The 26,357-nt window shown below is 29.0% G+C and overlaps 3 protein-coding genes across 3 annotated transcripts in view; 2 read left to right on the top strand and 1 right to left on the bottom strand.

Annotated features, from left to right (window-relative positions):
* LOC134828500 (uncharacterized) overlaps nucleotides 1-10,048 on the bottom strand; it is a 118,449-nt gene extending 108,401 nt beyond the window's left edge. The window contains exons 1-3 of the mRNA XM_063841480.1: nucleotides 9,949-10,048; nucleotides 4,301-4,478; nucleotides 367-1,125 (exon numbers count right to left, since the gene is read on the bottom strand). Coding sequence (XP_063697550.1) covers nucleotides 367-1,125; nucleotides 4,301-4,478; nucleotides 9,949-10,048 — 1,037 coding nt within the window. The remainder of the gene's footprint in view (nucleotides 1-366; nucleotides 1,126-4,300; nucleotides 4,479-9,948) is intronic.
* Nucleotides 10,049-13,218: 3,170 nt separating this feature from the next.
* LOC134831247 (RWD domain-containing protein 4) lies at nucleotides 13,219-13,999 on the top strand. The gene is made up of 2 exons (XM_063844927.1): nucleotides 13,219-13,513; nucleotides 13,567-13,999. The coding sequence occupies exons 1-2, from the start codon at nucleotides 13,296-13,298 to the stop codon at nucleotides 13,934-13,936; spliced, it is 588 nt and encodes a 195-aa protein (XP_063700997.1). The 5' UTR covers nucleotides 13,219-13,295; the 3' UTR covers nucleotides 13,937-13,999.
* A 670-nt stretch (nucleotides 14,000-14,669) lies between these two features.
* On the top strand, nucleotides 14,670-17,484 carry LOC134831779 (endothelial zinc finger protein induced by tumor necrosis factor alpha-like). Its single transcript, XM_063845593.1, has 3 exons — nucleotides 14,670-15,886; nucleotides 16,699-17,106; nucleotides 17,166-17,484. Exons 1-3 carry the CDS (start codon nucleotides 14,670-14,672, stop codon nucleotides 17,455-17,457), a joined length of 1,917 nt encoding a protein of 638 aa, XP_063701663.1. The 3' UTR covers nucleotides 17,458-17,484.
* The last annotated feature ends 8,873 nt before the right edge of the window (nucleotides 17,485-26,357 follow it).

Here is a 26,357-nt window from a genome sequence, read left to right as displayed (position 1 = left end):
TAAAAATAAAAATTTTGTGTTTTTATTCATAAAAAAATTTGAGAAATTAAAAAAATAAAGACTCTTTTGTGTAAAATTATTTTTAAATTATATTATTTAAAGCGATATTGCATCAAAATGTCTTATGTTGCTTAAAAGCAATAAAATTAAAGTCAAAATTTAAGAATGACACACCCCACAGCCAAATTCCAAGACTCAAAAAATTTACATAAAAACAATGTTTTTCGAATAAACACCAAAAAAATAACATTTATCGATTTGCTCGAGTGCCCTTCTGACAAATGTTTCCACAAACACACAACATACATAAAAAAAAATTGTTTCTCGATAAATATCTCGAGATAAGCAAAACCGAGAAAAACTTACCTGTAATTCAATAAGTTTCGTATGTTATACTCCGTATCCGAGTGATCTTGTAACGACTGATCCAATTCCATTTTATCCAAATGCGAAACACGTCGTCTGTTTTTCAGACAAACCGCCGGAATTTTCAGATTCTTTCCGTTTTTCCGCATTTTCATTTCCTCACTTTTACTTTCGTCGTTTTCATCGCTTTCCTGCACGTCACTCGTATTTATATTGCGTGAGCCAAGTTCAACTTTTTCCGTTTCGCGATATCGTTCGGTATTTATTTCCGCGTATTCTTCCTCACTTTTGCCATCGTTATTGCGACTATCGTACTGGTCCAGCACACTTTCAAACTCATTGTCGTCGTGAATTTCCTCTTCTTCTTCATCTTCGTCGCTATATTGATCGCCGGATCCCGAATAGCCGGTATCCCATGTGTCATTGACACTGATGTCTCCCGTGATTATCGTGACATTTTGGTCTTGCATGCTGCGCCGTTTGCGTGAATCGAAGCCATCGCTATCGATGTCGTTGCGATCTGGCGTAATTTTTCGCAAATATTGTTCAATGAGTTTTTCCAAAGAGGCGCGAAGGGAAAATCTTTTGTCTTTGCCACTAGCAAGGTAGTCGAGAGATGCCTCCAAGTCGAATTCATCGTCGAGCTCGACATCGCCATTAAGCGGTTTTCGTAATTCTTGAAGGAAACGACGACCAGCTTCGGCTTGCCCGTGCAACCGATTCTCGTAACGATGGTGCAAAATATATTGCTGAATTAGCCTATAAAAGGAAAAAAAAGATGGAAATGTGATGTAAATAAAATGTATTTTTTACCCTTGAACTGTTTATGACAACGACGACGATGGCGACGATAACCGACTTCTGAACTCTACGGATTGAAAAGTTATGAAATTGCCCCCTTTATGGGTTAAATTAACCCCTTAGGTGTTAAATTAACTCCTAAAGTGAATCTCTGATCCCTCATAATATCAATTTTAAACTAGAATTTAAACCTTCTAAAAGATCAAACTAACCCCCTTTGAAGTTTACCATCTTCAGTCCCAAAGATCCTTCCATCAATCTGCTTTAAACCCTTAGGATGTTAATTTAATCCCTTTTGAAGTTTTCAAGTTTCAAATAACTCCTTTAATGTTTGGGGCTTAAGATGGTAAATTTCAAGTTAGTTTGATCTTTTCGAAGGTTTAAAATAGAATCTTTAAGGGATCAGAAATTCACTTTAGGAGTTAAATTAATACCTAAGGGGTTAATTTAACCCACAAAAGGGGGCATTTTCATACCTTTTCAATCCGTAGAGAACGGTTAGATAATCGTATTATGATACATTTAAAGCGCATATTGTTATATTTTGCAAAAAAAAAACATTCAATGGCTTAGATATAGAGAAAAATAATCGATAAATTTATACACTATATACAGAGAGAATGTAAATGAGTTGGTCTAATAATATTCTTTTTGCATGGAAAAAACATGTGAAAAACGGTTGGCAGACTTTTATGACTCAAGTTGCCATTGAAAGAGAAACTGAGAACGTTTTATTGCTTATGTTCTCATGCTAAATTTGACATTTATTTGAGTTTTTCTATATTTTATTACAAAAATGATTTATTGTCTGTTTTGACAGTTTTACTATTTAAACTTTCTCCTTTTCACAGAAAAACTCGAATCAAGTTCGAATCTTGACCTATAAATTCCTTGAAATGATAAAGTTTTGAAGGACATCTTGCTCTTGAATATACGATTCTCCTCAGACAATTATCCTAATCCGTTAGGAAATTCTTCTCACGCAACTTTGATATAAGTCTTGAGACGATTAAACGACGAAAGGAAAATCCAAAGAAGAAACGATTCGCATATTTATTTTATTGTAATCATAACTCATACAATTCATATTATGTGTTATTACTCTCGTATAATTTGATATTTTTTTTTCTCTCTTGGAAAAGTAAAAATTGTGATGATACCATTTTTTTCTGTTTCACTCTCGATTCGAAGAGAAAACGATGAAAGCAGTAAAAGACAGCAGTATTTTTTACGAGTTTCCGATAACTATTTGGTAGCATGTCGTGAATTTGTTAGTAACGAGCAGTTAACGGAGAAGTAAAATTGAATTGAATTCAAATTGATTTGAATTAGCTATTGAAGGGTGACTTGAAAATTGAGGTTAATGTTGTAATATTTTTAAGTTAAAATATTTTATTTTTTCTTGGTAATAGGATTAACTTGATAACTTGAACTTTGATCACTATTCAATGAATTTAAATTTACACAAAAACGCGAAAACTTTTAGTTTGAAAAAGGAAGTTTTAATATTAAATTTTGTTTTCAGTTTTTATGAAAATCTTCTCAGCTTTTGATCTAAACTTCTCAGCTTTTGATCTAAACTTCTCAGCTTTTGATCTAAACTTCTCAGCTTTTGGCCTAACATTTCAGTTTTTCTAATCTAAGTTTTCAGGTTTTGATCTAAGCTTCTTAGCTTTTGGCCTAACTTTTTTAGTTTTTGTTATCTAAACTCTTATTTAAGTTTTAGCTTTTGTTCCAAATTTTTCAGTTTTTAGCCTGTAATTGTTAGTTTTTGTAACCTAAGTTTCTCAGCTACTACCTAACATTTTCAGTTTTTGCGGTCTAATTTGGTTTTTGTAGTCTTCTTAGATTCTGATTTAAATTTCTCAGCTTTTAATCTAAATTTCTTAGTTTTTGGCCTGAAATTTTCAGTTTTTGTGATCTAAACTTCTCAGGTTTTGTTTTAAGTTTTTCAGTTTTTGATCTAAGTTTCTCAGATTTTCAGTTTTTGTAATCTGAACTTCTTAGCTTTTGATCTAAATATGTCAGCTTTTGGCCTAATAATTTTAGTTTTTATGATCTCAGCTTTTAACTAAACTTCTCAGTTTTTAACTAAACTTCTCAGTTTTTAACTAAACTTCTCAGTTTTTAACTAAACTTCTCAGTTTTTAACTAAACTTCTCAGTTTTTGACGAGAAATCTCTCAGCTTTTAAACTTTCTTTCACACTGAGCTTTCATCGTAACATTTTTATTACTTTTTCTGGTTGAATCGGTTAAATTCAATTAAACTAATGATTCTTGGTTACGTTAGTCTGGCTTTTCTGTCTGTATGTAATATTTTCCTCGTCATGCTTTAACAATTTGACACCGAATAAAAATAACTTGTTAAAATACTTCTTGTTATTTTTTGCAACATAAGCAACTCCATCCACCTAACAACACAATAATCCTTGTGTTATCGTATTCCTTTGTTCAATTTTTGCTCCGCTTCCATGTATAATATAATGGATTTTCATCATCACATTGATAACATCCAACAACGACCTTCGAAAGACTTTTCTTTCTTCATGTTCAAAAAATTGTGTTCAACAACTTCAATATTTCATAAAATTTTGAAACGACAATTCTGTCCGTTGTTACAGGATGTAAATAAAGCGACGAGAATATTCATAAGGAAAACCGAAACACAATCAAGAACTTGTTAAATTTTTAATGATTTTATGTTTGATGAAAAATTCAAAGTTGCCTTTTCACTTTTTTTTTGTGGTTTTTTTTTTGTTTGTGGCAACAAAGCTTTGATTAAATGTAAAAATACGTGATAGAATTTCATTATCAGCCTTCATCACTTTCATTTTTGTTAATCTAATGGCAGGAAAAAAAAATCAAGGTTTTCCCTCGATAGGCAGTTACTCTAAACACGTGTCTTGTTTGGTAATTCTTTCGATTTTTTTCTGCAATATTACGGATGTCTTATTGATTCCAGCATTGGATTAATTAAAGCATTACAGAAAGTAACGAGAGACAGAGAAAAAAAGATAATTGAATCCTTTTGTATCGACAATGGAATTTTTCTTCTGTACGAAAGCCCATATCGTCGTCGTCGTTGTCCATTGTTGCTATCCAAGCAATAAATTTTAATCTACCGATATTTACCTGAATTCATTAAATGTTTTGCACGTTTCATTTGTGGCACGGCTCCCGTTGTCATCATCTGTGCTGTTATTCGTGCAATTTGGCGTAAATGTGGCATCTAATATGGCTATTTGTGAATCCAAGTGACCGCATGTTAGGCGAATTTCGGAGTCGTGGCACGTCCATTCTTCGATTACTTCTGCAAATACAAGGAGAAACGAGGAATTAGTAAAAAATTGGCAAAAAAATTTTATGGGAGGAAAGCATGACTCATTTTTTTTTTTTTTTTTTTTTTTGATGAACAATTAATTACAACGAGAGACTCTTCAAGAGTTGTAATTACCCTCGGTCCATTTAAAAGACACTTAATGACCCTGTTTCGTCGTCAAATTACGACGAAAATTTGACACCAAAAACCTTTCAAACAAAAAGCAACAAGCCATAATCATCATTTTACGTGATAAATGTCAGCTTAACCGGGACTCGAAACGAAATACAGAAAAAAAAGTCAGAGGACAAAAAATGGCTCGTCATAAATTCCGTGCGTTATTTGGAACGGAACCGCAATAAATAAAGTCGAAACAAAAAATAAACGAGAAAGACAATGCAACGCAGCTCCCATTACACTAATAATCTAGTTCGTGGAAAATGGGACATTTATTCATCCTGACGACGAAATGTTTCTGATGATGATGACAACGACACAAAAAAAAGTGAACAAGATACAGTATATCAATAGTTTTAAGCAGTTGCGGTCTTAACATTTACCCAAATTTCGATTTTTTTATTTGAGATCATGAGGGTTCAAAAATAAAGTTTTTTAAGATTTAACAGGAAATTTCTCAATTTTTAATTTTTTTATTTTAAAAATAATTTTATTAACTTTTAATTTTTTTATTTTTTAATAATAATATTTGAAAATTAAAAAAAAATAAAGTTTATAATATAATTAAAAATAAAAAATTAAAAAAAAAACAAATTAAAATTTTTATTAAAATTTATTATTTTTTGTTTTTTTTTTTTTTGATTAAAAAATAAATTCAAAGAAATTAAAAATATTCTTAAAATAATTTTAAAGTGTAAAATTAATTAATTTTAATTTTTAAATTTTTTTTAATAATTTTTTTTTTATTTTACATTAAAAAAAATAAATTTGTGAATATTGTCTTAAAATAATTTAAAATTTTTTTTTTTAATTTAAAGTGTAAAATTAAATTTAAAATTTTTTTTAAAAATTTTTTTTAATTTTTTCAAAAAATTAGCAAAAGAAAATACTTTAGAAAAATTACAAAAAAAATATTAATTAAAACTTAAATATTATTATAAAAAATTTAAAAGTTTTAAATTTAAAAAAAATTTATTATTAAAAAAAAAAATAAAATATAAATAAAAATTTAAAACTAAAATTATAAATCGGTTATAAAATTAATCAAAAAACAATGGGAAATTTTCTATTGAATTTTTAGACTATAAAAACAAAATCTATTCCAATTAATTCAAACCAAGCAAAAAATTTGCGAATTTTTGGAAATCCTTCAATCCTACAAAATGTAAATCCACCACTGATCTTGTTCCATTCAATGTTAAACAAAAAATGGGACATTTAACAATGATTTTCACGTCACAATGTGTGGAAGAATTATTGTCCTGGATATCTATTCATTCACTCACTGACTGACTGTTAACTAGTTTTCCTCGTCAAAAAGACTGACTGTGGCCGCACATGTGTCAGAGACTTTTGTTTATTATATGTATCTACAAGCCAAATAGCTCGCTGAGGTAGCTAAATTCTCGTTGTAATGCGGTGACCCAGATGTATGAAATAAATGTTTGTCGCTTTTTTCATTTAAATGTGTGCGGAGGCTCGTGATGGTGCTGCCGCTGCACGTTCTGGTTGTGACAGGAAAAGTCATTTATTTGATGCTTTTTTGCCAGTTGTTGTGCGCCGCAAAGTAATAATGCATTCAGGGTGGCAGTTTTTCACGCGTATTGCGAGAATTAGAGTCAAGTAGCTTTTGAAAAAGGTTGTAATGCAATTTTAACATACGTGATGAGGAGTTTTATTGTTGTGCAAGAATAAGATTGGAATTGTTGTTGCGATAAGAAGACCAAAAAAAGTTATGGAAGTCGAGAAAAAATAAAATTAAAATAACTTCATTCACAGAAATTTTCTTGGGAGGTCTTAAAAGGGTTAAATTTTCAGAAAATTTTGACATTTCTATAAATAAATAAATTTTTTAAAATAATTCATACGTTTGTTTGATGGTTTGAAAACCATTTTTTTTTAAATTTTTTATTTGTAGTTTTATTTAATTTTATTATTTATTTTAAAAAATTTAGTTAATTTAATTAAATTTTTGATTATTTTTTTTAATTATTTTTTTTTTTATTTTTTATTTTTTAATTTTTTAAAATTTTTTAAAATAAATAATAAAATTAAATAAAAATAAAAATTACAAATAAAAACTACAAATAATTAAAAAAAAACTATAAATAAAATTTTTAAAAAATAATTTAATTAAATTTTTGATTATTTTTTATATTTAGGTAATTTTAATTATTTTTTTTAGAATTATTTCTCAAATTAATCTAATTATTTGTTTGTGATATCTTTTAATTAATCAACAAATGGCAAGTTTATTTTCTTGCACTTGAAATCTTAATTTTAATTTGATAATTAATTAATGCTTTGATTCAATCAAAACTTGACCTTCATTTGACCTTTGTCTGAATTTTCTTAACTTTAAGCCGTTTTTCAACCGAATCTAAGAAATTGCGCAAGCTGTTTGTAATTCAAATCAAAATAAGTCAAATCCTCAAACTTACAAGATTTTTTAAATGTTTTTTTCAAGGTCTATACAAATTTTGAAATTCAATCACGCAAATTCTGCTTTACGAATCTTTTCGAAGTTTTTCAAAATGTTTCAGGATTAGCATAACGAAGGTTTTGGAGCAAAAAAATTTTAAAAAACTCCTTTGGTGAGTGTCCATTAAGATACCTTTAAGTAACTCAAGGATTTCAGAAATTTTTTTTCTGAAGCAAAATTGATTGCATACTTTCAAGAGTATATTTTGGAAAGATTGGTAGAACGAAATCTACGGGTAACAATAATTTTCCCCTAAAACATTAAATCCATAAAATTCTTATAAGAATAAAAGTAAAAAAAGATCCTGTTACGGTCAATAAATTTGAAATTGAGCATGATCAGTTACAACATGCTTCCCTGAATAACGGATTTTTTGTTCGGACTATCACTTTGCACGCAGGTAAATTAATTAAACATCAAAATGCATCAAATGCTTTAACTAATAACAAGTCAAACAGAATACATCACCATTGAATGTCTCTGTCATGGAAACGGAAGCACTTATGCTCATATCAAATTACTCGTTCTCGGAATCCAAGTTGCGTTCATTCATTCTTATTGACGATGTTGATGGAATTCCTCCTCCTGTGATATATTATGTGTGTGAGTGAATTGTTAAATAACACTTCAGCACACCCAACGACACCACGTCGTACACTTTTGAAATAAATACCAAAACTAATTGAATTGAATTTCATCAATGGAGAAAAGCTTGGAGCAACAACTCCAATGTTTGTTGTCGGATGCAGAGCAAAAAAATATATAATTTACACCAAAAACGAGATGTGGGCTTCCTTGACCCATTTTAACACAAATATTTTGCTTTAATTTCAATTTATTTCATTCTCTGTCAGTTCAAACTTTTGATTGCGATGCGACTTCTTGTCTCCTACGGCTAATATTTTTTGTGTTTTTCTGTGCGAAATGTACGAAAAAAATTTCAAACAGCGTCAAATCGTCTGCAAAATTTTAGAAACAGCGTTCTTAATCAAATTACACACACGTTATCGGGCATTCGGGTTTACTGAATGGACTGTTGGTGGTAAAAAAAATTTTTTTTCGTAAATATTTTCTCAGTCGGCAAAAAAAAGTCACATTACACGAGAAACGAATAATCACAATAATGCATCGAATTTTTGTTGTGTGTGAAAATTTATTTTAAATCCTTGAAATCTTGCCAAAATTTAATGTTAAGTGGGTACCTGAGTAAGTCGACTGCACAAATGACGAAATACTGAGAAAGAATTATGACACCGAGCGGAATACTCGAGCGCACAACTAATAATCTGAGGTAACATGTCGAGAAACGAGAAGAAAAGGTTATTCACATCACGTCAAAATCATTTCTCTTTTTCTTATTTTCTTCTCTATGGCACACAGACACGCGAGACAAGACAAGAAGACACCTGAACAATGCCGATGACAATTCTGTTTTAATTATTCTGTAAGTCGTTTTGTGTAAAGGTATAATGGTGATGTGTGTTGGAAAATTTATGACCCAAAAATTAAAACGAGAGATGAGATGCTTAACGAAGAATTTTCCATATTTTCGTTCGTTACCTTGTTAGTAGATGACGACAATTTTCAAAAACGAGCATGACAAGGCAGGTTTAGTGTTGAGACACCTGACACAAATCATTCGCTTTGGTGAATTGAAAATGAGGAAAAGTGGAAAAGTAGGTGAAAAACAATGAAAGGCGAGAAAAACGTGTTTATATCTCTAAGCATTTTTTTAGTGATTGAATCGAGAAAAACAATTTTTTTTGTTCCTGCTGTTTTTTAACATTCTTTTTTTTTTGTTTCCGCATTTCAAAAAAAAAGCAAAAAAAAATCATAAAAATTTAGAAAAATGTGCACTGGGATGAAAATTTAAAAATACTAATTGGGCACTTCAAATTTATACAATAGAAATTTTAAATTACGAACTGGGAAAAAATAATAAAATCTTATTAAATTTTTTATTAGATTTTTATAAAAATATTTAAAATGTGCATTGGGAAACAGTTAAAATGCAAAAAAAAAAACAAAATTGATAGAAAATTAAATATGTTAACTGGGTTTTTATTCTATACGAATTCTATAGAAATTTGTACTGATTCAAGAATGTTAATAAAAACCAATAATTTTTCGAAATGTGTACTGGGATCAAAATTAAAAATGCGTCATTTTAAAATTAACACTGTTACAAAAATTTAAACATGAGTTATATAGCTATATTAAAATGTTTACTGGTTTGAAACTTCAAAAAACTGTATTAAAAAAAATTGTTGAAATTCAAAAATGTGAACTGGGTCAAAATTTTAAAAAATACATAATAAAAAATTAATTAATAAGTAAATTTAAAATAAAAAAAAACTGAACAAAAAATTAAAAAGGATTCAGGGTTGAAAGATTAAGATACTCAAAAATTTGAACGTTATACAAAATCAAAAGTACAAAATGTGCACTGTGCGAAATTTTTTATTTTATTTTTTTATTTATTTTTATTTTAATTTTTTTATTTTATTTTATTTATTTATTTTTTGAAATTAAAATCAAAATTTTCACTGGGACGAAAACTCAGAATGTTCACTGGGATAAAATTTTAAAATTTTCAAATAGTTTTTAAAATAAAGTCGATCCTCTAACGACAACTTTCACCGTGTTTTTTTCTAATGATGATGAGGCAATTAGCTTTATGTATTTTTGTTTTGGTAAAAAGAGATTGATTGGTATTTGGACCACACATAATTTTGGCAATGAATCAATTCAACAAAAAAGGTGAATCTCGTTGATGGAAAAATTCAAAAAAAAAAATCTTACCTATCGGGGCAATCATTCCAATTAATACACTGGCAACATAGTTGATAGCGCAAAAAAGCAAAAGCAACACAAATACTGATAATTGCAGGTATTTACTCATTTTTCACTATTATGGCTTTACACTTTTATTCAATAATTAATTTAATTATATATATACTTTATTTTAATAATTTAATTTTTTGTTACACTTATCTTCCATATTATTCAACATTTATTATACATTTTTTATTTTAAACTCTGCTTTACTATATTATATCGGATTTAACTTTATATTACACTATCAGAGAAAATTTTTCGTATAAATTTTCATTTTTTTTCCTTTTCGTAGCTTATACACACATGTCCCGAGATAATCATTTTGTGGTAATTCTGGTATTTTTTCATTAAAAATTTTAAGTAAATTGTTTAAAAATGTGGGTTGTCCTTTTCAATTTAATTTTAATCGATAATTGTAATAAATTTAACAATGATTAATTTTGCGATAAAATAGTTTTCGCGATTAAATTAAATTTTGTGTAAAAAGTCATACAAAACGAGAAAAGTAAAGAAAAACAGTAGATAATGAACTAAGTTCATTTCCTTCCTTTCAACATTTATTTACTCCGAGACTTGACATCGAAATGCAAAAAAACTACAAGTTGTTTGAAAAATCATCCAATCAACATCCTGCATGCAATTCCATTTCGAGACGAGGACAAACTTTTCTATTCGCTATACAATAATTATTTACGGAAAATGTTCAAATATTTAAATTTAAGTTTTACGAGTTGAATTCAGTTCAACTAAAAATTCAAAACGAGAAAATTACTGTGATTTGGTTTTAAATGAGTGTTTCAAAAAAAAAAGTTTTTTTTTTGTAAAAAAAATTAAAAAAAAATAATTTTTCCGGTTAGCACCTCCCAAGGATCAAGTTGTAAAACTTATAAAATAATAATTTCATACAGTTTAATTTCGCCCGTATTTTTTTTTTTTTTGCTTTGTGTAAAAAAAAAAGTTTGTTTAAAGAATATAATAAGTAGAGCAACACCCAAGGAAAAGTTTGTCTAGTTCTTTATCGCAGATCAATTCAGGCATGCAGGCGTGTGGCAAATTTTGTTCATTTTTTCAGCAAGATTCCCTGATACCAAAAATTTCTTCGGGAATTAAAAATGTGTGCATGCGAAAAAGGAAATAAACGAAAAAAATACTTTTTCTTTCTCTCTGAAGCACGTTTCTTTTTTGTGCACAGAACAATTATGAACTGATAATAATTTAATCTTGTTTTAAAATTTTTCCTCTATTTTTTTTATTTTTTTTTATATTGCACTAACTTGTTGGTTTTAATTTATTTTTATTATAAATTTTTTTTTAATTTAAAAAAAAAATTTTTTTGCTCGCTGTCACTTTAAATTATCACTTTTTATATTTTTTTCTTTGGAAAATTTAATTTATTTATGCACATGTCGAAAAGTTTTCAAGTGATTATCTTTCGACAAGTCGACAGATTTTTTTGTGTTTTATAAATAAATGGCTTTAATTAATTTTGTTATTCAATTATGCGTGGATCACTTTCATGAATACAATATTTTATTGGTTATCAAATTATCTCATTATTCACTTATTTTTCCCATAAAAGGATGAAACGTGAGATTTTTCTTCGAAAAACAACTCGCACTCACGTATTTTCAGCATTTTTAAGTTTTTCTCCTTTTTTTATCATAAATTTTATTTTTTCAATCGTAAAAAGTTTTTCACATAAATTTTTTTATAATATTATTATTTTATATTTTTTTCATAAATAAATAACGAATTATCATTTTTCATGATTTTTCTCTCACTTTGCACTTTTTCTCTTTATTTTCTTCGTATATTTTTTTTTTGTATTTTTTTTATAATTTCATTTGTATCCTTTTTACGCTGACGAACAAAATATGACAGAATAATGAAAATTTATTGATAAAAATTTCCTCAATATCGGTCGCTGTACGACCAACATGATTCCGCTCGATGATGACTCGATAAAATCATACGTCCTAACGAATTCACCGATCAACTACAACTGAAGTGACTGTGAATGAAAACGAATATTCTTGCCCAGCTGTTTTGTTTTCGGCAATATTATGAATGAGACGTGTGTGTGCATGAGGAAAATTACGTTCTCTCTTGAAGAATGTAGTAGTCATGTGTGGGTAAATACCGGAACCGCTGATGTTTACGTACGTGCGCGAGACTGTTGCATTGTCAAAGAGGGATGATTCTCGTTGGAAATATACGACATGCGATGTGTAGTGTTTACAATTTTGTGCTTACACTCAAAAAAATAAAAATTTTAAATTAGTTTAAAAAAATTATAAAAATTTAATTAATTTAAAAAAATCCTAATTATTTAATAATAAATAATGTTATTAATTTTTTAAATAATTTTTTTTTATTTAATATTTTTTTCTACAAATTCAGTAAATAAAATTAATTAATTTTAAATTTATTTTTTAATTTATTTATTTAATTTCAATTTTTAAAATTAATTAAATTTTATTTTTAATTTAATTTTTTTTCATTAAATTCAATAAAAAAATGATTTTTTTTAATATTAATTTTTAAAATGCAAAAAAAATAAATTTTTAAATTAGTTTAGAAAATATTAATTATTTAATTATTAATTTTTTAAATATAAAATATTTTTTAATTAAAAATTTTTATTATTTATAAATAAATTTTAAACTAAAATTATTTTATTTAATCTAATAAGAATTTTATAAAATATTAATTTAATTTAATTTATTAATTCATGAATAAATTTTCTCTAAGTCTTTAAAAAATCTTTATTGCTACGGAAAAAATTATTTATAAAATAAAAAAAAATTTAATTCTGTTTTTCCTTTTAATTTTGATTTTGTTCAGAGCAAAAATTTTCTGTACAGATTTTTTTTATTTTAATTTTTTTAATTAAAAAAAAAAGATTAAAAAATTATTTTTTTACAAAAAAAATAAATAAATTAAATTAATTATTTTAAATTTAATCAAAATAATTTTTAAATGAATTAACTTTAAATTTCGATTCAAAAAAAAATAATTCGTAACAAAAAAAATTAAATTTCTAAAGCGAAATTTTTTATGTAATTTTTCATTATACCGTTAAATTTTTCTCAGTGTAAAAATCATGTGTACAGGATTCTTATCACTTTACGTGCAGAATAAAGAGAGAAAATCTGAAAAACGAGAGAGAAAATAATAGAGAGAATTGTCATCGAACGGTACGATTGCGGTACCATTTCACGTGTTTGACAGTTCCTACGAAAAAGTTGTAAACAAACTTGTTTTCGTGTCTAAATTATTTTTTTTATTAATTTAAAAAACTCTTAAAAATAATGTCTGAGACAAAAGAAATGCAAACGGACGAACGCGAGGCGTTAATTTCCATCTACGAAGGCGACGAGCAATTTAAGGAAGTAAATTCGACAACTTTTCAATACAGATACGGCGAGACAGACACAATTAAATCATTTCTCATGGAAATTTCGTGGCCCGAAAATTATCCGAATGAACTGCCAAACGTTAATTTAGAATTATTTTACAATAGAAATTTGTAAGTTTTGTAAGAATTTCCTTCAAATATCGCTAAAATAACGATTTTTTTAGACCTTCCGCTGTGAAATTAAATATATCGAAAATAGTATTAGAAGAGGCTCAACAATGGATCGGATGCGGCATGACTTTCTCGCTGTTCGAGTGCCTTAAAGACAAACTAGATGACATTTTAGCCGATGTTAATACGATAGAGAAGAATATAGATGTCGCTACGGAAAGTGTGGCTGATTTGGAAATCGATCAAGGTGAAGCGGGATCCAAGGCTGCCAAGAAAGAACATCTGACAAAAGCTCAAAAACGTCGTCTGTGGGATAAAACTGATCATACGGGAACCAAGCCTCGTGGATGGGATTGGGTCGATATTATTAAACATTTGTCGCAAACGGGAAATAGTAAAGGTGATGATGTAACAACGAATTGACCGATTGTTGGAGAGTTAAATGAATAAAAATTTTGTTTACCTAACAAAGATTTTACTTGACCTGGATTTGTAAAATTTGAACTCAAAATCCATACAAATTTTGAAATTTTTTACGAAAATTCTGATTTACGATTTTTTTTTTTTTTTTTTAATTTTATCAGATTTAGCTAAAAGAAGGTTTTTGGAGAAGAAATTTATATTTTTATGTTGATTTAAAAAAATCTTCTTAATTGATTTTTTTTAACACTTCAAATTTTTTGTTGAACTTTTTGTCTCATGCTTCATTTTGAAAATCGAAAAATCAATGGAGAAAAATTTAAAAAAAAAGTTAAAAATTTTATCAAAAATTACAGTATTTTGGTGTATTTTTATAAATTTTTAAAAAAAAAAAAAAAAAAAATTAATTTAAAAAATTAATTAAAAATTTAATTAAAAAAAAATTATTTAAAATAAATTTAAAAAATTAATTAAAAATTAAATTAAAAAAATTAATTAAAAATTAATTTAAAAAATTAATTGAAAATTAAAAAATTTAAATTAAATTAATTAAAATTAAATTGATTAAACTTTAATTTATTTAAAAAATACTTGACAAAATAAACAAAAAAATTGCTATCTTCTCCCCCCCCCTATAAACTTCTGACGCCATTAATGGATGACGCCTTGATTTTAAGGTACATGGGTTGTATTCGGCTGAACATAGTACAAAGTAGAAATTGTAAACATTAAAAAAATGACGAGTTTCCTTCCAGATCTGAAGGAATTTCCGAATTTCTTGTCAAATAAAATTGCATTTTCGGAAGAAACCAACAAAATTAGTACTCCAGAAACTTTCTACCGATGCGGCATTTGTCAATCTCGTTTTTTTCACTTAACATCCTTCATCGTTTGTTGTGGCAATCACTTACCATTCTCAATAAATTTGACCGATAACAACAAAAATACCACAGAAAATCGAGTTTTCACATGCAAAATCTGCGGAAAAACTTTTGTGAGACGACAAACGTATCGAGATCATTTAATTGGACACAAAAATCCCTTGATAAAATGCTGTACAATTTGTTCGACGCAATTCAGTAGCGGAATTATCGCAAGCAAGCACAAGAAAAAGTTTCATCCGGAGCTGTATGAACAGGAATTGCAGAAAAAAGCAACAGAAAGAGCAAAACGAGGAAAATTAAAAACTCATCACATCAAAAATGAACAAGAAAAACCCCAAATTAAGCATTTTCGAATTATTCTCAGTCGAATGGCTTTGGATGGATTTGTGAAAAATGATTGGATTTATTTGCCAAAAGAGTCAGTTGAGGATATGAAGAAGAATTACGAAATAAAATCTGAAGAAATTTCAAATGACAACAAAAATTTAAGTGATTCAGTATTATTAGAAGCTAAAAGAAGCTCAACATTGTTCAATTCTGAAGAAATTTCCGATTTTTCCGAATTTTCAGAAACAATTTTCAACGTTTATGAAGAGCGAAGAAGTAAAAAAATTAAAGAAAATACTAAAAAATGTGATATTCAAGACGATTCAATGGAAAATTTTACTGAAATTTCTGAAAATTCCAAACCAGAAGAGAGTAAAAGTACTTTTGACTGTAAAATCTGTGGTAAAACTTTCAAAGAAGCCCAAACAAAAAATTTACATATTCGACGTGTTCACAAACAAATTTTCGAGGGTCAAATTTTTTGTCATTATTGTGGAAAAGATTTTATGGGCAAAGGATATTTATTAAGTCACTTTCGAAATGTGCATTTTGACGAAAACGGTGTCTTCCGAGAAACTTCAAATTCGAGAAAATCTAAGAAAATTGATAACAATCGAAATAAGGATAAGCAGTCGTTTGTGTGTGAAATTTGTGGGGAAGTCAAGGAAACAAAAGGGACCATGATGAAACATAGACACGAAAAACACGGAGTTTTGGATCCTGAATATAAAATTATTTTACAGTAAGTTTTATTTTTTCTTTGATTTTTTTTTATTCTCAAGGTCGAGAATTCTTTGAGTTAAAAGGAAATTTAATGTTTTTTTTTTAAATAATTCAAAATTTAGTTGAATTTTTGCTTGAAAATTTAAATTTAAAGCTGAATAAATTAATTTAATTTTCTTAAGTCAAAGTTTTAAGTCAAAATTATTTGACTTAGGACTTAAGTTTGACTTAAAATAATTAAATTTATTTAATTAACCAAATTTTTGAATAAATTTTAGAAAAAATAATATTTTTTTGCAAAATTCGGTTGAAAAATTTATTTTTTTTTCCAAAATTTTTGACTTATTTCAACTTTTTCTTAAGCCCAAGATTAAGTCTAAAGAATATTTTTAATTAATATAATTTTGACTTAAGCTTAAGTTAAAAAAAAAATCGAACAATTTTTGGAATTTTTATTCAAATTTAGAAAAAAAGTAATTTTTAAAAATTATTAATAAAAATTAATATTCTTTAAAAAACTTGTTTAGTTAATTTATTTTGTTGATCTAAGTCAGACTTAGGGATTTTTTATTTTAATATTATTTTATTTTATTTTAATTAATTTTTTTTTTATTAATTTTATTTTATTTTTTTTTATTTTAATTTTAAGCTTAAGACAGAATTCAAATAATTTTGACTTAAAAATAATTTAAAAATTTATTTTTCTAAAAATATAATTTTTTTCATATTTTTAAAAAATTAACTGAATTTTCACTTATTTAAAAAAAACTTAAGTTTGACTTAAAGTACTTTCGACTCTCATTTAATAATTTCTTTTTTTTTCAATTTTAGAAAAGACTACGAAGAAAATGTTTGTCCTCATTGTGGCAAACCCTTCACCTCTATCCGAAAATTTAAGGATCACGAAAAATACCACTTGAGAGAACAGCCAAATTTATTTTGCACAGTTTGTGGCATCAAATGCAAAACTGACATCTTTTTGCGAGCTCATATGCAACGACACAACGAAAAAACGTTTTTCTGCAAGTTCGAAGGTTGTCGCAAAGGATTCGCCGTAAAGTATGACTATCTGACTCACATAAAAAGAGCTCATGGCTCCGGCGAAAGTTTTCCGTGCAAAAGATGCGATCAAGTATTTCGAACATGGAAGTTGAGACGATCGCATGAAGAAGTCGAACACGGCATTGTCAAAGTCAAGTTGCAACGAAATAAACGAATTACGCCGAATGCCAGTTACAAGTAAGTTTTCCTCTAAATTTCTATTTTTGCAAGTTAATAATTATTTTAAATATTTTTAGGGAAGATGAAGGCGGAAACTGTCGCTTTTGTGGCAAACATTTCGATAAAAATAGTTACAGAAAGCTTCAAAACCACGAATATCATCACAAAAAAATAATTCCGAACCTCCATTGTGAAATTTGTGGAGCCAAAAGTACTACGGAATACAATCTGAAACGCCATATGGAGCGTCATGGCGACATTAAGTATTATTGTCAGTACCCGGGATGCGGAAAAGGCTATAAAGTGAAACACGATATAAGGATTCATGCTAGACGAGCACATAAAGATGTAAAAGAGCCTTTCAGTTGACAGTAGAATTATTTTTAAAATGTGTTGTACCAAATTGTTATGAAAATAAATGATTATAAAAAATTACTCGTGGCTTTTTAGTCAATTCTTACCATAAATTTTTCGAAAAAATAAATTTAAATGTATAAAAATTAAATTAAAAAATTGGAAAACTTTAATAAAAGTAAATCAGGGCTGCAAAAACTTATGACTTAAACTTAAGCTTCAAAAACTTAAGTGACTTAATCTTAAACTTGAGTAAAAGCTTTTAAAAAAGTTTGACTTAAACTTAAACTTAAGTCATTAAGTCAAAATGAATTTTACTTTTGACTTAAGCTTAAGTAAAAAGCTTATTAAGTAAAAACTTTAGACTTTTGCTTAAGTAAAAGCTTAAGTCAAAACATTTTAATTGACTTATCTTAGGCTTGAGCTTAAGATTAAGTCAAAAGTCAAATAATTTTTTATGTGTTCACTCATCCATTTTTCTTTTATTTTCCAAAAAAAAAAACCAAACATTATTTTTTCTTAAATTTCTTGCTCTAAATTAAAGTCTAAAAGCTCAGAAAATTTAAAAATTCTGTCAAAGTGATACCATTTTATATATATTTTGATTTTTGGAACGCTCAAAAACTCCTATTTTCGACCTATTTTTACCTTTTTTAATTTAATAGTAAGACTCTCTTACCAAATTTTGAAAATTGAGTTAGATCACGGTTCTCCGTCTCAAATTGAAGGTTTTGTCTTTAGAAACAACTTTTGTTTTGGACTTTTTCTAAATTTTGCGTTTCCGATGTACAGGAGCTTTTTAAAGATGTTAGCAAAAAAAATTGATCAAAAAAAATTTCAGCCAAAATCCTCTTATTATGAGGGCTCATGTACCCATTTTTGAAAATTGAGTTAGATCACGGTTCTCCGTCTCAAATTGAAGGTTTTGTCTTTAGAAACAACTTTTGTTTTGGACTTTTTCTAAATTTTGCGTTTCCGATGTACAGGAGCTTTTTAAAGATGTTAGCAAAAAAAATTGATCAAAAAAAATTTCAGCCAAAATCCTCTTATTATGAGGGCTCATGTACCCATTTTTGAAAATTGAGTTAGATCACCGTTCTCCGTCTCAAATTGAAGGTTTTGTCTTTAGAAACAACTTTTGTTTTGGACTTTTTCTAAATTTTGCGTTTCCGATGTACAGGAGCTTTTTAAAGATGTTAGCAAAAAAAATTTCAGCCAAAATCCTCTTATTATGAGGGCTCATGTACCCATTTTTGAAAATTGAGTTAGATCACCGTTCTCCGTCTCAAATTGAAGGTTTTGTCTTTAGAAACAACTTTTGTTTTGGACTTTTTCTAAATTTTGCGTTTCCGATGTACAGGAGCTTTTTAAAGATGTTAGCAAAAAAAATTGATCAAAAAAAATTTCAGCCAAAATCCTCTTATTATGAGGGCTCATGTACCCATTTTTGAAAATTGAGTTAGATCACCGTTCTCCGTCTCAAATTGAAGGTTTTGTCTTTAGAAACAACTTTTGTTTTGGACTTTTTCTAAATTTTGCGTTTCCGATGTACAGGAGCTTTTTAAAGATGTTAGCAAAAAAAATTGATCAAAAAAAATTTCAGCCAAAATCCTCTTATTATGAGGGCTCATGTACCCATTTTTGAAAATTGAGTTAGATCACCGTTCTCCGTCTCAAATTGAAGGTTTTGTCTTTAGAAACAACTTTTGTTTTGGACTTTTTCTAAATTTTGCGTTTCCGATGTACAGGAGCTTTTTAAAGATGTTAGCAAAAAAAATTTCAGCCAAAATCCTCTTATTATGAGGGCTCATGTACCCATTTTTGAAAATTGAGTTAGATCACCGTTCTCCGTCTCAAATTGAAGGTTTTGTCTTTAGAAACAACTTTTGTTTTGGACTTTTTCTAAATTTTGCGTTTCCGATGTACAGGAGCTTTTTAAAGATGTTAGCAAAAAAAATTTCAGCCAAAATCCTCTTATTATGAGGGCTCATGTACCCATTTTTGAAAATTGAGTTAGATCACCGTTCTCCGTCTCAAATTGAAGGTTTTGTCTTTAGAAACAACTTTTGTTTTGGACTTTTTCTAAATTTTGCGTTTCCGATGTACAGGAGCTTTTTAAAGATGTTAGCAAAAAAAATTGATCAAAAAAAATTTCAGCCAAAATCCTCTTATTATGAGGGCTCATGTACCCATTTTTGAAAATTGAGTTAGATCACCGTTCTCCGTCTCAAATTGAAGGTTTTGTCTTTAGAAACAACTTTTGTTTTGGACTTTTTCTAAATTTTGCGTTTCCGATGTACAGGAGCTTTTTAAAGATGTTAGCAAAAAAAATTTCAGCCAAAATCCTCTTATTATGAGGGCTCATGTACCCATTTTTGAAAATTGAGTTAGATCACCGTTCTCCGTCTCAAATTGAAGGTTTTGTCTTTAGAAACAACTTTTGTTTTGGACTTTTTCTAAATTTTGCGTTTCCGATGTACAGGAGCTTTTTAAAGATGTTAGCAAAAAAAATTGATGAAAAAAAATTTCAGCCAAAATCCTCTTATTATGAGGGCTCATGTACCCATTTTTGAAAATTGAGTTAGATCACCGTTCTCCGTCTCAAATTGAAGGTTTTGTCTTTAGAAACAACTTTTGTTTTGGACTTTTTCTAAATTTTGCGTTTCCGATGTACAGGAGCTTTTTAAAGATGTTAGCAAAAAAAATTGATGAAAAAAAATTTCAGCCAAAATCCTCTTATTATGAGGGCTCATGTACCCATTTTTGAAAATTGAGTTAGATCACCGTTCTCCGTCTCAAATTGAAGGTTTTGTCTTTAGAAACAACTTTTGTTTTGGACTTTTTCTAAATTTTGCGTTTCCGATGTACAGGAGCTTTTTAAAGATGTTAGCAAATAAAATTGATCAAAAAAAAAATTTCAGCCAAAATCCTCTTATTATGAGGGCTCATGTACCCATTTTTGAAAATTGAGTTAGATCACCGTTCTCCGTCTCAAATTGAAGGTTTTGTCTTTAGAAACAACTTTTGTTTTGGACTTTTTCTAAATTTTGCGTTTCCGATGTACAGGAGCTTTTTAAAGATGTTAGCAAAAAAAATTGATGAAAAAAAATTTCAGCCAAAATCCTCTTATTATGAGGGCTCATGTACCCATTTTTGAAAATTGAGTTAGATCACCGTTCTCCGTCTCAAATTGAAGGTTTTGTCTTTAGAAACAACTTTTGTTTTGGACTTTTTCTAAATTTTGCGTTTCCGATGTACAGGAGCTTTTTAAAGATGTTAGCAAAAAAAATTTCAGCCAAAATCCTCTTATTATGAGGGCTCATGTACCCATTTTTGAAAATTGAGTTAGATCACCGTTCTCCGTCTCAAATTGAAGGTTTTGTCTTTAGAAACAACTTTTGTTTTGGACTTTTTCTAAATTTTGCGTTTCCGATGTACAGGAGCTTTTTAAAGATGTTAGCAAAAAAAATTTCAGCCAAAATCCTCTTATTATGAGGGCTCATGTACCCATTTTTGAAAATTGAGTTAGATCACCGTTCTCCGTCTCAAATTGAAGGTTTTGTCTTTAGAAACAACTTTTGTTTTGGACTTTTTCTAAATTTTGCGTTTCCGATGTACAGGAGCTTTTTAAAGATGTTAGCAAAAAAAATTTCAGCCAAAATCCTCTTATTATGAGGGCTCATGTACCCATTTTTGAAAATTGAGTTAGATCACCGTTCTCCGTCTCAAATTGAAGGTTTTGTCTTTAGAAACAACTTTTGTTTTGGACTTTTTCTAAATTTTGCGTTTCCGATGTACAGGAGCTTTTTAAAGATGTTAGCAAAAAAAATTTCAGCCAAAATCCTCTTATTATGAGGGCTCATGTACCCATTTTTGAAAATTGAGTTAGATCACCGTTCTCCGTCTCAAATTGAAGGTTTTGTCTTTAGAAACAACTTTTGTTTTGGACTTTTTCTAAATTTTGCGTTTCCGATGTACAGGAGCTTTTTAAAGATGTTAGCAAAAAAAATTTCAGCCAAAATCCTCTTATTATGAGGGCTCATGTACCCATTTTTGAAAATTGAGTTAGATCACCGTTCTCCGTCTCAAATTGAAGGTTTTGTCTTTAGAAACAACTTTTGTTTTGGACTTTTTCTAAATTTTGCGTTTTCGATGTACAGGAGCTTTTTAAAGATGTTAGCAAAAAAAATTGATCAAAAAAAATTTCAGCCAAAATCCTCTTATTATGAGGGCTCATGTACCCATTTTTGAAAATTGAGTTAGATCACCGTTCTCCGTCTCAAATTGAAGGTTTTGTCTTTAGAAACAACTTTTGTTTTGGACTTTTTCTAAATTTTGCGTTTCCGATGTACAGGAGCTTTTTAAAGATGTTAGCAAAAAAAATTTCAGCCAAAATCCTCTTATTATGAGGGCTCATGTACCCATTTTTGAAAATTGAGTTAGATCACCGTTCTCCGTCTCAAATTGAAGGTTTTGTCTTTAGAAACAACTTTTGTTTTGGACTTTTTCTAAATTTTGCGTTTCCGATGTACAGGAGCTTTTTAAAGATGTTAGCAAAAAAAATTTCAGCCAAAATCCTCTTATTATGAGGGCTCATGTACCCATTTTTGAAAATTGAGTTAGATCACCGTTCTCCGTCTCAAATTGAAGGTTTTGTCTTTAGAAACAACTTTTGTTTTGGACTTTTTCTAAATTTTGCGTTTTCGATGTACAGGAGCTTTTTAAAGATGTTAGCAAAAAAAATTGATCAAAAAAAATTTCAGCCAAAATCCTCTTATTATGAGGGCTCATGTACCCATTTTTGAAAATTGAGTTAGATCACCGTTCTCCGTCTCAAATTGAAGGTTTTGTCTTTAGAAACAACTTTTGTTTTGGACTTTTTCTAAATTTTGCGTTTTCGATGTACAGGAGCTTTTTAAAGATGTTAGCAAAAAAAATTTCAGCCAAAATCCTCTTATTATGAGGGCTCATGTACCCATTTTTGAAAATTGAGTTAGATCACCGTTCTCCGTCTCAAATTGAAGGTTTTGTCTTTAGAAACAACTTTTGTTTTGGACTTTTTCTAAATTTTGCGTTTTCGATGTACAGGAGCTTTTTAAAGATGTTAGCAAAAAAAATTTCAGCCAAAATCCTCTTATTATGAGGGCTCATGTACCCATTTTTGAAAATTGAGTTAGATCACCGTTCTCCGTCTCAAATTGAAGGTTTTGTCTTTAGAAACAACTTTTGTTTTGGACTTTTTCTAAATTTTGCGTTTTCGATGTACAGGAGCTTTTTAAAGATGTTAGCAAAAAAAATTGATCAAAAAAAAATTTCAGCCAAAATCCTCTTATTATGAGGGCTCATGTACCCATTTTTGAAAATTGAGTTAGATCACCGTTCTCCGTCTCAAATTGAAGGTTTTGTCTTTAGAAACAACTTTTGTTTTGGACTTTTTCTAAATTTTGCGTTTCCGATGTACAGGAGCTTTTTAAAGATGTTAGCAAAAAAAATTTCAGCCAAAATCCTCTTATTATGAGGGCTCATGTACCCATTTTTGAAAATTGAGTTAGATCACCGTTCTCCGTCTCAAATTGAAGGTTTTGTCTTTAGAAACAACTTTTGTTTTGGACTTTTTCTAAATTTTGCGTTTCCGATGTACAGGAGCTTTTTAAAGATGTTAGCAAAAAAAATTTCAGCCAAAATCCTCTTATTATGAGGGCTCATGTACCCATTTTTGAAAATTGAGTTAGATCACCGTTCTCCGTCTCAAATTGAAGGTTTTGTCTTTAGAAACAACTTTTGTTTTGGACTTTTTCTAAATTTTGCGTTTCCGATGTACAGGAGCTTTTTAAAGATGTTAGCAAAAAAAATTTCAGCCAAAATCCTCTTATTATGAGGGCTCATGTACCCATTTTTGAAAATTGAGTTAGATCACCGTTCTCCGTCTCAAATTGAAGGTTTTGTCTTTAGAAACAACTTTTGTTTTGGACTTTTTCTAAATTTTGCGTTTTCGATGTACAGGAGCTTTTTAAAGATGTTAGCAAAAAAAATTGATCAAAAAAAATTTCAGCCAAAATCCTCTTATTATGAGGGCTCATGTACCCATTTTTGAAAATTGAGTTAGATCACCGTTCTCCGTCTCAAATTGAAGGTTTTGTCTTTAGAAACAACTTTTGTTTTGGACTTTTTCTAAATTTTGCGTTTCCGATGTACAGGAGCTTTTTAAAGATGTTAGCAAAAAAAATTTCAGCCAAAATCCTCTTATTATGAGGGCTCATGTACCCATTTTTGAAAATTGAGTTAGATCACCGTTCTCCGTCTCAAATTGAAGGTTTTGTCTTTAGAAACAACTTTTGTTTTGGACTTTTTCTAAATTTTGCGTTTCCGATGTACAGGAGCTTTTTAAAGATGTTAGCAAAAAAAATTGATCAAAAAAAATTTTCAGCCAAAATCCTCTTATTATGAGGGCTCATGTACCCATTTTTGAAAATTGAGTTAGATCACCGTTCTCCGTCTCAAATTGAAGGTTTTGTCTTTAGAAACAACTTTTGTTTTGGACTTTTTCTAAATTTTGCGTTTCCGATGTACAGGAGCTTTTTAAAGATGTTAGCAAAAAAAATTTCAGCCAAAATCCTCTTATTATGAGGGCTCATGTACCCATTTTTGAAAATTGAGTTAGATCACCGTTCTCCGTCTCAAATTGAAGGTTTTGTCTTTAGAAACAACTTTTGTTTTGGACTTTTTCTAAATTTTGCGTTTTCGATGTACAGGAGCTTTTTAAAGATGTTAGCAAAAAAAATTTCAGCCAAAATCCTCTTATTATGAGGGCTCATGTACCCATTTTTGAAAATTGAGTTAGATCACCGTTCTCCGTCTCAAATTGAAGGTTTTGTCTTTAGAAACAACTTTTGTTTTGGACTTTTTCTAAATTTTGCGTTTTCGATGTACAGGAGCTTTTTAAAGATGTTAGCAAAAAAAATTTCAGCCAAAATCCTCTTATTATGAGGGCTCATGTACCCATTTTTGAAAATTGAGTTAGATCACCGTTCTCCGTCTCAAATTGAAGGTTTTGTCTTTAGAAACAACTTTTGTTTTGGACTTTTTCTAAATTTTGCGTTTCCGATGTACAGGAGCTTTTTAAAGATGTTAGCAAAAAAAATTGATCAAAAAAAATTTCAGCCAAAATCCTCTTATTATGAGGGCTCATGTACCCATTTTTGAAAATTGAGTTAGATCACCGTTCTCCGTCTCAAATTGAAGGTTTTGTCTTTAGAAACAACTTTTGTTTTGGACTTTTTCTAAATTTTGCGTTTCCGATGTACAGGAGCTTTTTAAAGATGTTAGCAAAAAAAATTTCAGCCAAAATCCTCTTATTATGAGGGCTCATGTACCCATTTTTGAAAATTGAGTTAGATCACCGTTCTCCGTCTCAAATTGAAGGTTTTGTCTTTAGAAACAACTTTTGTTTTGGACTTTTTCTAAATTTTGCGTTTCCGATGTACAGGAGCTTTTTAAAGATGTTAGCAAAAAAAATTTCAGCCAAAATCCTCTTATTATGAGGGCTCATGTACCCATTTTTGAAAATTGAGTTAGATCACCGTTCTCCGTCTCAAATTGAAGGTTTTGTCTTTAGAAACAACTTTTGTTTTGGACTTTTTCTAAATTTTGCGTTTTCGATGTACAGGAGCTTTTTAAAGATGTTAGCAAAAAAAATTGATCAAAAAAAATTTCAGCCAAAATCCTCTTATTATGAGGGCTCATGTACCCATTTTTGAAAATTGAGTTAGATCACCGTTCTCCGTCTCAAATTGAAGGTTTTGTCTTTAGAAACAACTTTTGTTTTGGACTTTTTCTAAATTTTGCGTTTCCGATGTACAGGAGCTTTTTAAAGATGTTAGCAAAAAAAATTTCAGCCAAAATCCTCTTATTATGAGGGCTCATGTACCCATTTTTGAAAATTGAGTTAGATCACCGTTCTCCGTCTCAAATTGAAGGTTTTGTCTTTAGAAACAACTTTTGTTTTGGACTTTTTCTAAATTTTGCGTTTTCGATGTACAGGAGCTTTTTAAAGATGTTAGCAAAAAAAATTTCAGCCAAAATCCTCTTATTATGAGGGCTCATGTACCCATTTTTGAAAATTGAGTTAGATCACCGTTCTCCGTCTCAAATTGAAGGTTTTGTCTTTAGAAACAACTTTTGTTTTGGACTTTTTCTAAATTTTGCGTTTTCGATGTACAGGAGCTTTTTAAAGATGTTAGCAAAAAAAATTGATCAAAAAAATTTCAGCCAAAATCCTCTTATTATGAGGGCTCATGTACCCATTTTTGAAAATTGAGTTAGATCACCGTTCTCCGTCTCAAATTGAAGGTTTTGTCTTTAGAAACAACTTTTGTTTTGGACTTTTTCTAAATTTTGCGTTTCCGATGTACAGGAGCTTTTTAAAGATGTTAGCAAAAAAAATTTCAGCCAAAATCCTCTTATTATGAGGGCTCATGTACCCATTTTTGAAAATTGAGTTAGATCACCGTTCTCCGTCTCAAATTGAAGGTTTTGTCTTTAGAAACAACTTTTGTTTTGGACTTTTTCTAAATTTTGCGTTTTCGATGTACAGGAGCTTTTTAAAGATGTTAGCAAAAAAAATTGATCAAAAAAAATTTCAGCCAAAATCCTCTTATTATGAGGGCTCATGTACCCATTTTTGAAAATTGAGTTAGATCACCGTTCTCCGTCTCAAATTGAAGGTTTTGTCTTTAGAAACAACTTTTGTTTTGGACTTTTTCTAAATTTTGCGTTTCCGATGTACAGGAGCTTTTTAAAGATGTTAGCAAAAAAAATTTCAGCCAAAATCCTCTTATTATGAGGGCTCATGTACCCATTTTTGAAAATTGAGTTAGATCACCGTTCTCCGTCTCAAATTGAAGGTTTTGTCTTTA

This window comes from Culicoides brevitarsis, chromosome 2, assembly GCF_036172545.1.
Source record: "Culicoides brevitarsis isolate CSIRO-B50_1 chromosome 2, AGI_CSIRO_Cbre_v1, whole genome shotgun sequence".
Taxonomy (NCBI): domain Eukaryota; kingdom Metazoa; phylum Arthropoda; class Insecta; order Diptera; family Ceratopogonidae; genus Culicoides; species Culicoides brevitarsis.
The sequence above is the reverse complement of the archived record's forward strand: the minus strand, read 5'-3'. Positions and strand labels throughout refer to the sequence as shown.